The following is a 15,867-nucleotide window of genomic DNA, read 5'->3' as shown; positions in this document are numbered from 1 at the left end:
CCGCGAACAGGGTGTTTTGTCGCGGGCGACTAATCTCTCCATGTGCCAGAGCCCTAAAGCTAATCTCAGATCATCCTCCACACTAAAATTGCTGCTGTTAAAAGGGCTTTTTACTGTAGTAAACTGAAATTAAAATAGCACGCAGGTGCAACACCACCGCTCACCTCCACCTTAGCAGCTTTGCGGCAAGCATTTTAGGCCAATTATATTGAGAAGTCCAGTAAACTCCTTGCATACATGGCCATGACCCTCTCCTCTCCCCCAGTAATCTCTAAACTTTACACTTTGCAGGGGCTCCTAACTACTCAGCCTACAGAAATACTATAAATAAATTCCATAGCTCCCTCTACACCTCCAGGACTCTCAGACTGAAGCCTTTTTGTCCAGTATACAACTGCCCACCTTAAAGGGATTCTGTCATGTATGGGGTACTTTTAATTTCTAAATTACACTGTTTACATTGCAAATAATTCACTCTACCATTTAATATGTTGTTCTTGTATTTTTTTTACTTGTAATATTGGTGTGTTGGTGCCATCTTAGTGCATTGTGCCTGAGTCTGAACTTTCATTAAGAGCCAGCGCTACACATTAGAACTGCTTTCAGGTAACCTATTGTTTCATCTTTTCATGTAACTGAAGCCGGACTTGGATTTGTTACTATTGAGTGCTATTCTGACATCTGCCACTTTTAGCAATGCAGGTATCAGGAAGCTGCTATCTTGCTCCCTTCCCATTGTTCTGCAGATCGGCTGCTGGGAGGGGGGTGATTTCACTCCAACTTGCAGCTCAGCAGTAAAGTGTGACTGAAGTTTATCAGAGCACAAGTCACATGGCTGTGGCACCCTGGGAAATGAAGAATATGGCTAGCCCCATGTGAAATTTCAAAATAAAATATAAAAAAAAACTTTTTTCTGATTTCAATGCAGGATTCTGCTGGAGAAGCTTTATTAACTGATGCTTTATGAAAAAAACATGTTTTCCCCTGACAGTGTTCCTGCAGTGCAAGAGCTAACTGAGACCATAGAGGCTTTTTCCACTGGCAAGGCATCAGGCCCTGATAGCTTCCCTATTGAGCATAATTTAGCAACCCAAATGGCACATTTGACCACATGGGTAGAAAGGTTCCATCACAAGGTCCTATTCTCCCTTTTGGCCCAATTAACCTGTTTATGACCCCATTAGCTAGATTTTAGGGAAAATGACATGTCCCCACTCACAAGCTCTGCTTTCTCCCCTTTTTTACAACAATGCAGAAGGTATGGTCCGACCCTGTATGGTATCACTTTGGGAAAGGTATGGCACAAAAATTTATAATGAGTCAGTGGTTAAACTTTCATAGACTTAACTGAGCTCTACATGCCACCCATAGACATCAAAACCTCATTGTTTCAACACACATTTCTTGGAGGAGCTCCGGTGCAAATGGGAAACTGATGTGGGCACTCTCCTGGATGCGGAATGGCAGGAGTCTTAAGAAGCTATTTAACTGGTATCACCCAGCTTACGTTTAATTCACATTTTAAATATGGTATATTCTACCCTGGTTAGGATACACCAGTGGTTCTCAACCTTCCTACCTTTAATACAGTACCTCATGTTGTGGTGACCCCCAACTATAAAATTATTCCTTAAAGCATCGGACATGTGTTTTCCGATGGTTTTAGGCGACCCCTTTGATATGGTTGTTTTACCCCTAAAGGGGTCCTGACCCACAGGTTGAGAACCGCTGGGCTACACCATATCAGCCATGATAATCTATGCACCCCATGTGTACAAGACAAGGGGCCTTTCATACACATGATGTGGAGTTGTGCCCAGATTAGTTGAAGAGGCAGTTCCCATTTTGTAGCAAATCATAGTATTTAGCTAAAGAATATTACTATTGTCGCCTTGCATTGCAGCACTGACTCCTAGGCTACAAATTGTCACTATAAACATGAATGAGATGAAACAAAATTCAGGCTAAGTGGTGGCATGTATGTATAAGCACATGTCAAACCCATTCTTAAAAAGGATACACTGGACCCATCCTGCCTTTCTAACTACGGTCCGGTCTCTCTCCTGCCCCTAGCCTCTAAACTCCTGGAACGTCTTGTCTTTTCTCGTGTCACTAACTTCCTTTGCACCCATAATCTGCTGGACCCTATGCAGTCTGCACACTCCACTGAGATGGCCTTATGTAGAGTGGCAAATGATCTCCAGACTGCCAAGGCCAAAGGACGCTACTCAGTTCTCATTCTCCTGGACCTTTCCTCTGCTTTTGATACTGTCGACCATTCTGTCCTTATGCAAATTCTCTATTCTCTGGGTATCCGGGATCAAGCAGCATCCTGGTTCTCTTCTTATCTCTCTAACCGCTCCTTCTCTGTTGCTCTTACTAACAAATCCTCTACCCCGGTTCCGCTTAGTGTGGGGGTGCCTCAGGGCTCTGTGCTTGGTCCTTTGCTGTTCTCCCTGTACACTCTCTCTTTAGGTGACCTTATTTCTTCTTTTGGTCTTAAATATCACTTATATGCAGATGACATCCAGATATATTTAGACACCCCTGCACTAACCACTGATGTTCAAACCCAGATTGGTAACTGCCTCCTGGCTATCTCCTCCTGGATGAACCAACGCCAGCTCAAACTTAACCTAGCTAAAACAGAGCTCATGGTCTTCCTAGCACTTCTCCTCCTTTCACCGTTACTATTGAAGGCATGACCATCAACCCTGTAAATTCTGCACGCTGCCTTGGGGTTATCTTTGACCAGTCCCTCTCCTTCTCTAACCATATTAATAACACTGCCAAAACCTACCGTTTTTTCCTCCGCAATATTGCCAAGATACGCCCCTTACTTTCACAAGTAACAGCTAAAACACTAATCCATGCCCTTATCCTTTCCCGCTTAGATTACTGCAATCTCCTACTAACTGGCCTCCCAGACTCCCACCTCTCTCCCCTGCAATCAATCTTAAACTCTGCTGCCAGGATCCTCCTGCTCTTTCCTAAGAGGGAACCTGTTCAGCCTCAATTAAGCTCTCTTGCATGGCTGCCTGTTAAAGGAACAGTAACACCAAAAAATTAAAGTGTATAAAAGTAACTAAAATATAATGTGCTGCTGCCCTGCACTGGTAAAAGTTGTGTGTTTACTTCAGAAAGTCTACTATAATTTATATAAATAAGCTGCTATGTAGCCATGGAGGCAGCCATTCAAAGGAGAAAAGGCACAGGCACATAGCAGATAACAGATAAAACACTATTGTATTCCACAGAGCTTATCTGTTATCTGTTATGTAACCTGTGCCTTTTCTCCTTTTTTCCAGCTTGAATGGCTGCCCCCGTGGCTACACAGCAGCTTATTATATAAATTATAGTAGTGTTACTGTAGCAAACACACCAGTTTTACCAGTGCAGGGCAACAGTGCATTATATTTTTATTACTTTAAAGCTCTTTCATTTTTTGGTGTTACTGTTCCTTTAAGCAAAGGATAGCATACAGAATCCTTCTGCTGACATTCAAAGCCCTTCACTCCTCTGCTCCTCACTACATAACTTCACTGGTCTCCCTGCACGTTCCTGGTCGTCTCCTCCGCTCCTCTCAGAGCCTCCGTCTTTTTACACCATCCACACCCACTGCGCTCTCTCGTCTTAAACCTTTCTATCTCGCTGCTCCTTACCTCTGGAACTCTATCCCTGAATCTCTCCGTAGGGAACACTCACTTTAAGAAAAAGCTCAGCTGTTACCTTCTGGAGCACTAAAACACTATTTTGCCTAGTCCTGCGCTTAAGGGCAAATGCCCATACCTGATGCACTCTTACCTTCCGGTATGTTACCCAACCACTTAGATTGTAAGCTCTATGGGGCAGGGACCTCTTTCCTACTGTGTCTCATACCACATGGCACTTATATATATATATTTATTGTATTTATTTATTATATCACTTGTCCTCCCCGTGTGTAATTTTGTAAGATTGTACAGCGCTGCGTACCTTTGTGGCGCTTTATAAATAAAGTTATACATACATACATACGGATCAATTAACTGTAGAAGTTCTGTAGCCCAAAATAAGCAACTAAGCAAACACCAGTGATGATTGATTTAAAAAAAATTTGTGCAGAAAACAATCTGTTGTCAAAAATATATATTTCTGGTGACCACTTACCAGCCAGGACTGAAGGATATTCTGTAAGCACTGCACTTGTTTCTCACTTTCTGGGGTAATCTCTAAAATGTTGCCCCTAAAAGTAAAGATACAGTTAAATACCATTAAGCACTGCATTGTACAGTATGATATAATTTCTTTGTCATTATCTACTACCAATGTAGAATACTGGCCAAATGGAAATATAAATTGTCTGGTTTTAATTCATGCTATATTCAATATAAATAAATTTATGCTAATTTAGACTTAATACATTTATGCTGAGTTATTCCCATATTGTTATTTTCTCTCATACTGTAGGTGAAAATAGCTCATGTTTATCTGGAATAGTTAGCTGATACTTAATAGTCTGACTCAATAAACAAGCACTTTCTTGACTGTCAGCATAAATTGTTTAATTTTTAGTAAAGAGCATAGTATGCCTTCCTCTACATAATTCAGCTGTTATATGTTCTTACACATTGAAATTGCTGAATAAAGAAACAAAAAAGCAACCAAGTAATATGAATACATTATGTGCATTTTGATGCATCTGCATTTTGGCAAGTATCTTAGCTGGTGTGCACAAATACCATTGCTACATGAAGGTGAATCTGGTTTTCCATTTCATTGTAATGTGTTCATAAAAGAACATACACAAGAAAAAAGTCAGTCATGAAGGAAGGGATATCATTAAAAATACACTGATGCGCAAAGCCATAAATATCCAGTTATGGGGTCCATAACCTTTGTAACCATTTGTTGGCTATGAAGCAATGGAAAAAAAAAGTGTTAAAATGTAAGTACCAATGTTTCTACCTAAATACGGAGGTATTTGATGTTCTGACAGGCCTGGTTCTTGGGATCCCCTTTTAATGCCCTGTGCGGTCAAACTGAGCATGGGGTTATCAAGGTACTATTATATCCCCTCACCCTTTTCACCCAGTGGAGAGGTTTTACTGTATGGTCTACTACCATACAGACCAAATGATTTAGTTTAAACACCATACATATGTTAGTCAGTAGTGCTGCAAATTGAACATGCAGCAAACACTCATGTGCTGATAAGGGGGTTAATTCATAGTTAAGTCAATTTTTAAAATATTTAGTTAGTTAGATATTTTTGATTTTGTGAGACCAATATAGTTTCTTTTAGGAAGGTATAAAGTAGAGGAGGTCCTCTGGCCATTCTGGCACTGGGCAGATAGGAACAGCAGTTTGTTAGTTTAGGAAGCGCTTAGGCCAAGAGTTTAGGCTGTGAGGGACAAGGCTGCACTGATTGAATTAGTTTGTTTCAATAGTATTGAGAATAAAGTCTACTGAATCTGCTTAGAGATCCAAGACTTCCAAGCATGTCTATAGGTTATCATAACAATGCAATTCATAAAATTATGAGTATTTCAATGCGGTAGGGCAATTTTAAAAGGCACAACATAAAAAGTATAAAATGTATATTTTATTAAAGGCACTACTTAATCACTGCCAAAGTAAGGATGTCTCCAGTCTGAATGTATTCAAACAGTTTGAGCTAAATTATAAATTGTTGATTAGTAAATCATTATATATGTTTTTCAATAATGATTTCATAATGTTAGAATGACAAAATGTTACCGAAGCCCTATTTTTCAAATAACGATAATTTTACCTTGGAATTAATTTTGATTATGGAATCTTAAACTAGATTTTGCCAGGTATACAGTTTGAGAATACATAGTAATAAAAAAGAGTGCATTTGAAATCTAAAAATGTAATGGAAAAGAAACATTTTAGGATTTTTAAAATTGACAAAGCAATAAAAATAGGACAATTTCACATTATTTTCCAGCTTCAATGGTTCATAAATCATATCCACTATGTATTACTTGTATTACTGTATCAATATATGCAGAGACATGGAAGCTGTGTTTTTTCATGATGCTGTACATTTTACTTGTTCTGCAATACTGCAATATCACAAGGCTCTTTGGAAGTTAAAGTCTAAAAAAGAAAAATAAAAGGGCTCCTCCCCTCCTAGATGGTTGACATTAATGAATCCTTTATGAATACATTCATGCTTTGCTCATGTAATAGCTCTAATGACCTTGAAAATTTCTGCATGGTTCCTTTTCATCTCTGCTCACATCTTAAATTCTCAGACACAGTAATCTCTGCTCAGATCAATATTACAAAAAATAGCGGCACTCTTTACCCTCTAAGGGAACAATTAACATGCTTAATACTGCACTAAAGTTTAGCAATGAATCTGCGGGATATACCGGAGAGAATACAGTTTAAGTGGTCTGTACAAATTGGAGATTTTATAGCATTTGTAGAAAGATTCTTGAAACTATAGAAAAATGTATTTAGTCAACACAATTACAACCTAATGACTACATTTCCAGCACAGTTACCCATTTCAATAAGGTATTAGCAACACAGACATTTCACTGACATATATTTGTCCATTGTAACCATTGTATTAGCAGCCTGCCTAATTCTTTCACATAGGTGGAGGAAGCAGCATACATACTGTATATGGACCTAGTACCCCTGCACTGCATGCAAATCTCGGGTCACCTGCAATTTTGTGTGTGTTGGGTGTCACCCACAAGGCTACCCCTCTGGTCCCCTGTATAGAAGAAGCAGAACCAGGCTCATTTGCCACTCAGTGGAGGGTAATTTTTGTGGGGGTTAGATAAAGACATTTTCAACACTTGTTTTTTCATAGTGTCCCAGTTTCAGTTCCATGTATAATAATCCGCAACATGTCAGGGTAAATGCAGTGGCAATTTTATGTTATATACCTGCCAGAACACCTTGAAGCAACCAGTATCCTACAGTATATAATACCTCAGAACAGATGACAAGATAAATGCAGTGCCAATTTCTTACATTCCAGAACACATGGCCAGGTAGTTAAAGGCCATCTCCATATAGAACACCCCCAGAATACACAGTGACAATTTCATTTATAATTACCCCAAAACACATGGCAGGCCAAATACAGTGACAAAATTTTATTTTAACTACCATCCAGAACACATTTACACAGAGCCCCCCATACACAGAGCCCCCCATACACAGTGCCCCCCATACACAGTGCCCCCCAAACACAGAGCCCCCCATACACAGTGTCCCCCATACACAGAGCCCCCCATACACAGAGCCCCCCATACACAGTGCCCCCCATACACAGTGGGGGGCTCTGTGTATGGGGGGCTCTGTGTTTGGGGGGCACTGTGTATGGGGGAACTGTGTATGGGGGCACTGTGTATGGGGGGCTCTGTGTATGGGGTACTCTGTGTATGGGGGCACTGTGTATGGGGGGCTCTGTGTATGGGGGGGCACTGTGTATGGGGGCACTGTGTATGGGGGACACTGTATGGGGGGAACTGTGTATGGGGGATCTGTGTATGGGGGGCTCTGTGTATGGGGGCACTGTGTATGGGGGGGCACTGTGTATGGGGGGCACTGTGTATGGGGGGCTCTGTGTTTGGGGGGCACTGTGTATGGGGGGCACTGTGTTTGGGGACACTGTGTTTGGGGGGTACTGTGTTTGGGGGGTACTGTGTATGGGGGCACTGTGTATGGGGGGTACTGTTTATGGGGGCCTGGGGGGCACTGTGTATGGGGGGTACTGTCTCCCCTGTGTGGGGGGGCAAAACTGGTAGATAGTTATAACTCACATATTTATTATAACATTTGTCCTCCCTGTGTGTAATTCTGTATATTGTAAGATTGTACAGCGCTGTGTACCCTTGTGGCGCTTTATAAATAAAGTTATACATACATACATACATAACTGACTGCCTTCTCTCTATATTTGTATTTTATATGTAGGAGTTGCTATTTTGTTTTCCTTACCTGCTCCTGGTGTGCGGCGGCGTCCTCCTTCTCGGCGCGGCGAATCCAAGATGGCGGCGCCCAGGGCTCCACGTGGGCGCAAGGATGCACGCGCTATGGCGCCAAATTCAAACTTAAAAGGACGCCAGAGACCCAGGTTCAATGCCCGAGTATAGCTCAATATTCCTATTGTGTTCCTGGGTCTCTAATTGTCTGCTCTGCTTTCCTGTTGCTGTTCCTGACCTTGAACCTTGCTGCCTGCCTCAAGTGACCTTTGCCTGAACCTGACCTCTCTATTGGATTACCCCGCATCTGTACTTCGCTCGGACTCGCTGGAAGCGGCCTTCCTCCTTGATCCTGACTACACCCTCCCTGTGGGTGCTGGAGGCCCCCGCTGACAAGGTAGTACAGTATGAGGGTATAGCACATTTGCATCTGATCCCACCATTTCAACTATATAAAAGGAGTATTTTTAGAAAAAAATGGGGTGTGTTAATTGGGGCGTGGTCACAAAAGTAAAAAAATTTGCCCACTTGTTTTTTTTACATGTGCTGTTTTCAGCGTTTCATGCATTTTTCTGTGTGATTTCTCGAATGTTTTTAAAGATTTGCAAATGTTTCGGCTAAGCGAAACGGGACAGATTTGCTCATCACTATAGAAGATCAACAGGAAAAAGCCTGAATAGAAAGGCAGTCAGTTAAAATTGGAATAACAACGGCACCATTAAAGTCAATTTGTTTTTTGGTTAATAGGCAAACCTATAACATATTAGAAAGCAATGTAAAGGTCCTTTAACTATTTGTTAGGGTCATTATGGAAAGGAACCTATTCACTATAGTATTGAATGGCATGAGCACAGCTGCTTGACACATTTTTTTGCATAAATTTTTTTTCTTTGTCTGAGTAATCTAGTATAGACCAAAAATAACTGTGAAAAATATGGAAGCCACATGTAATGAATAATTGGTATTCCTCTGAGCTGTGCAGAAAAGCATGTGTATTTGTCTCTGGCTTGGCCTAACTCTGATGTCACTGCCCAGGATTGACGTTCAGTCATTATGTGATTGGAATGAAGCAACAGCACAGACAAGGGCATGCCAACAGTGCTAGTGCCTGAATAGATCAACGAGAGGGATTAACAGTGCAAGTGCAAATAACTGAGCTGCCACTGCCATGACAGACAGATTGCTTTACTTGTTTGGAATCCAGTGCTCTACAAAGATAAACAAAACCACCAAAAAATTTGCACATTTTTGGCAATATTTGCCAGATGTGATGGAGTTTATGGGTAGTTAAAACTACATGGTGGACCTGTCACCCAAACATGAAAAAGCTGTGTTATAAAAACCCTTTTCAAATTAAACATTAAACCCAAAGTAATTTTTTACTTAACACATCCATTCCCATTATAAAGACTTTAAAAATTCCAGCTGTCAATGATATATTTATATATAAGTCTTAGGCATAGAGGCGGGGCAGACAATAACTTTAGCTTTCCGTTCAGCACTTCCTAGATGTCACTGCAATTCTCACATTTCCCCTCCCTCCTCACCATCTAAATGTGTAGCCAGTGCATGGGCCTGGGCATCTAGTCCTCCATTCTCAGGGCCGCCATCAGGGGGGCACAGGGGGGACTGTTGTCCGGGGCCCGGAGGATTGTTGCTTTAAAGGGGGCCCGGCCGTGATACAAATTTTAAGCACGGGCCCCCTTTAAAGAATTACGGGCCCTTGGGTCATTGGTGGCTAGCGGGTAATTCAATTGGCTGCGCCCCGTGCGTATGTGTGAAGTCAGTACGCACGGGGCGCAACCTTATAAAAACTAGATGCAGCGGCGAGCCGACGGGCATACGAAGAGGATCCAGTCGGAGGAAGCGCACGTAGCAGGCGGGAGCAGGAAGCACCACAGGAAGCATGGGGAGCTGGAGGATGTTGGGGACAACACTGGGGGAAGCTGGAGGATGGTAAGGGGGGCTGGAGGACACTGGGGAAAGCTGGATGTTGGTAGGTGGGGCTGGAGGATGCTGGGGAGGACACTGGGGGTAGGTGGGGATGGAGCATGCTGGGGAGGAAGCTGGAGAATGGTAGGGGGGGCTGGAAGATGCTGGGGTGGGAGCTGGAGGATGTTGGGGAGGAAGCTGGAGGATGGTAGGGGGGGCTGGAGGATGTTGGGGACGATGCTGGGGAAGCTGGAGGATGGTAAGAGGGGCTGGAGGATGCTGGGGGAAGCTGGATAATGGTAGGTGGGGCTGGAGGATGCTGGGGAGGACACTGGGGGAGGATGGTAGGTGGGGCTGGAGCATGCTGGGGAGGAAGCTGGAGAATGGTAGGGGGGCTGGAGGATGCTGGGGAGGGAGCTGGAGGATGTTGGGGAGGACGGTAAGGGGGGCTGGAGGATGCTGAGGGGGAAGCTGTTGGGGAGAACGCTGCGGGGAAGGTGGAGGATGCTAGGGAGGAGCTGGAGGATGTTGGGGAGGATGCTGCAGCGGGGAGTGGCCCATAGTATGAGGACACTGGGGGAGGACCAGCAATGTTTTAGGGGGCCCTGGGCTGTCTAGCAATGTTTTAGGGGGTCTCTGCCCCGGCACCAATGCAAAACGTTACCCTGGTTACCAATGTTTTAGGGGGCCCTGGCTACCAATGTCTCTGTGTCCTTTGTACTGATGGGAGGGGCCATTGGGGAGGGGAGCGGGGCGTGGGAGGAGGAGGGCCCAGAAAATTCTGTTCTGAGGGGCCTCGTGATTTCTGATGGCGGCCCTGTCCATTCTATCAAATAAACAAGGTTTTGACAAGATGTAAAGCTTGTGTTACTGAAAATGTCCACAAAATGGAACCTGCCTGCTTACTGTGATTGTGTAATTCCAAAAAAAAATCTTTATTATTTTTATAGTGTAAATGAAGTTTGTTTTGCTCAGCTAACAAACTAACATGATAGAAATGTATTTGGAATTATTTCTTAGGGTGACAGGTCCCCTTTAAGGCATTGTTAGCTGTGCAATAACGAAGCTCCTTTCCACTATGCTACAACTGTTTTTCATAGAAAAAAGGCTCTCATGTTGCCAATTTAATTCAAACACAGCGCCAGGTCAGCTTCTTAGACAGACAGGGGGAGGGTTTCAGTCTGATTGGGTGATGTGGAAAGCAAGGAGCAGATAGAATTAATGTGGGCTTTTTTCAGCACAAAAAAATGTGTTTTTTCCCAGCAAAACAAAACACAAACCAAAATTCTAGCACAGTGTTTGTTTCAATGCAAAAACCTGTATTTTCTTATGGTGAAAACACCTGGCTAAATTCTAGCACAGATTTATAAAATTCTTTTGCAGCTCGCAAAAATGCAAATTTTGCAGCAAAACTGCACCAATTGAAGAAATTTACTCATCACTAACTATAGCCCCTTCTGTCATATTTATTTACATATGTGTTTTACTTTAAAACTGACTGTATTATAAATTACTAAACATCAAAATAATTCCTGCCTATGGTTTCCTGGCTGTTCTCGTCCAAAGAACTACATTTCCCAGCAGTCCGAGTTGAAAAGCAGATGGAGGGTTTTAAGATGTAGACATACTAATACTCAGGCAATATTTGCCTTTCATCTAAACATAAACATATTTCAGCCATGATAGATGTAATAAAGTAACTTGGTAAAAATTCAGCTCTTACCCATCATACTCTGTTCCAGTGCAACACACCTGCAAAGTCAGAGTTCCAAAAGTCCAGACAATCCAGAGATGATGCATTTTGTGGCTGCAGAGAAATACACATCAGTAAGAGACTTAGCAGCAATAGACAATGAGTGCAATCACCCGAATGAACTAATAACAAAATGCAGCCGTGACAGAGGAATCTGAGAGGGTTTCCTTCCAAAAGTTTCACGCAGACTGGTCAGGCAGGCCTGATCCTCTGTCTGTTTTGGCTCTAGGCTTCCTGGCACAGTGAGTCAATATGTTACTGGGATTGCTTTATCTAACTGACATTGTCTAAATCCTTAATAGGAATGATCATTTTGCAGGGAGTTTGTAATAGGAGCTGAGCTTAACATACTAACAAAAGGCATTCACTTCTCTTTGAGCTCATGTCAAATGTGACCAACAACAAAAAATTGCAGCAACGGATAGCTCATGGTAAAATACAAACCACGGGGCTTATTATAATCTACAAACGTATGAAATTCAAGAGTGTTATATTAAAAATAACCAAAGGTTTAAAGGGCTGCTTTAGGACTAACTATTATGCCATTCTTGTAAATATAAACATGACATTTTTGTGTTGGGAAGTACATTTAATTCTACGCAACTAAATAAACATTAATTAAAACTTTTCATTGATTTTAAAATTACTTTTTTAATTTAAATTGTGATTGGAGAAATTAGGGCAGTACTCCGGTTCCCACAAACTGTAAAACAGAAATGAAATGCCAAGGAAAAGTCAATACACACATACAATGTGTTAGCAATATTGTAGCACCCCCCTTTCCATTATTACCCCATTTTGGTGTTTCGGTTCAATAAAAATTGTGCCATTTCAGGCATCTTACTAAGCAACCTTGTACCTTGCATTTGCTTGCTGACTTATGATACAAAGATAAGACATTGTGATGCCTTTCCTCATAACATTATTATATTTTTTTCGAGTAGTGCCATTTATTTTAACACTAAAGGGGCAGATTTATAAAAAATTAAGTTGGAGTTTTTTTTCTCGATTTGAGAAAAACATGGCAAATAACCAGGGATGAGGAAAACCATGCAAGTATACCTTAAAACTTGAAAAAGGACGATTTATTAATATTTGAATTAATTTTTTTATTGTAATTTAAGTTTTTTTTTAATTCTCAAATTCGATTTTCTGAATCTCGAATGTTTGAGATTTAGTAAGAGCAAAAAAGAGATTAGTTTTTTTTAATGTTTTTAAGTGATTGAGTTTTTGACATTCACATTTTTTAATACATAAGAGCACATTTAAGGTTGGTGAGTTTTCAATGTTTTTTTAATAAAAAAAGGAAAAATGGAAAATTCCCAAATTCAAATTAGGAGGCAGCTCAAAACTCATTTTTTTTAAAACTAAAATTTGAATTTGTGGGATTTGCTGCAAAAAAACTCAAATTGTGGTAAAACCATAAATTTGATTGTTGATAAATCTGCCTCTGTGAAAGAAATCTCCGGTAATCAAGAGAAAGTAATAGAGAAAGTGGAAAAGAAGAGCTTGATAGGAAGAGCTGGAGCTTTGCTCCCAGACACAACAGAAATAAGAAAAAATAAAAGTGCACAGGGATTTTCATCACGGCTTATATAATCATGTGCTTGCTGCTGGATGGTTCCTGCGCACAGTGTTGGATGCATCAATGTGAAAACAACAAAATTCATGAGTGCAAAAATGCTGCCTGCAATGTTTCCTTGTGGTAAATGCAAACAAAGATTCCTCAGCCAAATTGCTGCAGGTAACTCATTTTTGTTGGAGGAAAGAAATGTATTATAATGAAATAGTATATTATTTTGTATCCCTAAATCGAATTTTGATCTTTTAACTAACTTTTTATGTTATACAGTAAATCTGTGTTTCTTCCGCTTGAGTTCCCAGACTTTTTATGTGTTAGTCTTCCTATTATGATTGGTTCCTATCAGGAACTAAAAAGCTCTGACCCCAGCAACACAAAAAAGATTGCTTGCTAGTCTTCAGTTGTATTGTTATTTTTATTTCTTATCTTTCAGTTTAGGCACCTTGCTTTTTAGCTTCCATTCCCTAACAACTACCTGTTTGCATTAGAATAGCAGTCTGAATTTCAAGATGCAGAACAAGAAAGAAAAAAACCTAATTAAGACTCATTGCCCACTGGCTACACAAAAGTAAAAGTTATTTTTAAGCATTAAAAGGTTTAGTTGGAGCTTATTATTAGTGATGAACGAATCTGTCTCTTTTCACTTGGCAGATAAATTCACGAAACTGCTGAGAAATTTGTGAAAGTGAAAGATTTGTAAAATGTGTACAGGTATAGGACCTGTTATCCAGAATGCTCGGGACCTGGGGTTTTCCGGACAAGGGATCTTTCTGTAGTTTGGATCTCCATAACTTAAGTCTGTAATTATTTAAGAATTTAATAAACCCAATAGGATTGTTTTGCCTCCAATAGGGATTAATTCTATCTTAGTTGGGATCAAGTACAAGATACTGTTTTATTATTACAGAGAAAAAGGAAATCATTTTTAAAAATTTAAATTATTTGCTTATAATGGAGTCTATGGGAGATGGCCTTCCCGTAATTCGGAACTTTCTAGATAATGGGTTTCCGGATAAGGGATCCCATACCTATACTACACAACTTTTTTGACGCAACTGAGACTTTTTCCTCACACAACTTTTTGTTGCCCAAATTTTTGCAGTCATTTGTTTTTGCAGAAATTCAGCAATGGTGAAATGTGGAATTTTGCATCAAATCCATGCCTGGGGAAAACAATTCTCTCACCACTACATATTATGGGGCCTGTTATCCAGAATGCTTGGGACCTAGGATTTCCTGGATAAGGGGTATTTTCCTAATTTGGATCACTATATTTTAAAACATTAAGTAAATCCATTAGGATTGTTTTGTCTCCAACAAGGATTGATTATATCTTAGTTAGTATCAAGTACAGGATACTGTTTTATTATTACAGAGAAAAGGGTAATTATTTTCAAAAATTTGAATGATTTGTTTAAATGGAATCTTTGAGAGATTGGCCTTCTTGTAATTTGGAGCTTTATGAATACCACATCCCACTCCTGTATTTCTAGCCAGCTCTGCCCTAGCTACGAGCCTTCTGCCTGCACCTTTCTTCCCCAAGTGGTACATGTTTCTGGAATACAGGAATAGTATCCTGAAGGCTGGAGAAGTTTTTTCCCTTCTCCTACTGAATATATGACCTTCAGGGAGAGGTTATTGGAATTTTATTATTAATGACAATAAACGTCAATTTAAAATTTAACTCGTACTATATATTAGTATAAAATTATTACACACTGATTTCTTCCAATTATATACACATGCACATAGCAGCCAAAAGAGTTAGATTCTTCTTCAATAAAACACGAATATGGACTAGTAGCTATTTAAGGAATATGTTTACAAAAGTATAGTATTTAGTCAAACCATCCTCAAAAGGAAATAAATCCTCAAAACACTTGCTGTTAGGAACACAACTACTGCAAATGTATTATTCACTTAAATTATTCATTTACAATTACATAACATGGATTTTTAGCTTGTACATTTGAAATATTGAAAACTTAGATTATTGAACTGGGGAATCCCAGAAGGATTGTCTGCAGTTTGATATGTTTTTAAGATTATTCCTGCTAGCAATGGAAGAGTTTAACAAACTGACATATTTATCAAGGTATTAGCTTATTTGCTGCTCTGATCAAGGTATTAGCTTATTTGGTTCTGTGCTATGGAGTGCTAGAGCCCAGTGGCAGCACCAAAAATTAATGAAGAAAATTAATGCAAAGGGTTAACTATTATAAACAGCTTTTTAAGACACTGTAAAGTTAAGGGCAATGACACACTGGGAGAGTTGTCGCACACATAAGAAATTTGCTACCACTGGCCACAAATCAGGCCTGCAGGCATTTCCTTACAATTTAGCCGAATCACCACTAGTAACGTAATGTACTTTGTTTCTAACAATGGATTTAGTGCTCATTGATATAATTTCTGTCACATGATACACTGAAGCCTCTGTATTATAATAAATAAAGTACCCCCTGTGAAAAAATATGAGGACATTAGAAGTCACCTCAGAGTTCTACATCCTGTATACAAGCACTCAGCCTTTGGCCTTGTGCTTTTGTATGGTCATGGAACTTATTGATGAATTATAGTATCCTTATAGTTTACAACAGGGGGTACATTATTTGATATATAATTTACATTACAGCCATGTTCTT

General features: G+C 40.3%; 1 protein-coding gene across 2 annotated transcripts in view; it reads right to left on the bottom strand.

Annotated features, from left to right (window-relative positions):
* The window catches only part of LOC100490370 (carboxypeptidase O), a 50,811-nt gene that overhangs the window by 26,135 nt on the left and 8,809 nt on the right, over positions 1 to 15,867 (bottom strand). For both annotated transcript variants that reach the window (XM_031893566.1, XM_018097644.2), the window contains exons 3-4: positions 11,611 to 11,694; positions 4,150 to 4,225 (exon numbers count right to left, since the gene is read on the bottom strand). In XM_031893566.1, coding sequence (XP_031749426.1) covers positions 4,150 to 4,225; positions 11,611 to 11,694 — 160 coding nt within the window. The remainder of the gene's footprint in view (positions 1 to 4,149; positions 4,226 to 11,610; positions 11,695 to 15,867) is intronic.

This window comes from Xenopus tropicalis, chromosome 9 (assembly GCF_000004195.4).
Source record: "Xenopus tropicalis strain Nigerian chromosome 9, UCB_Xtro_10.0, whole genome shotgun sequence".
Lineage (NCBI taxonomy): Eukaryota > Metazoa > Chordata > Amphibia > Anura > Pipidae > Xenopus > Xenopus tropicalis.
Note: the sequence above shows the minus strand (reverse complement) of the source record. Positions and strands in the feature narration are given on the sequence as shown.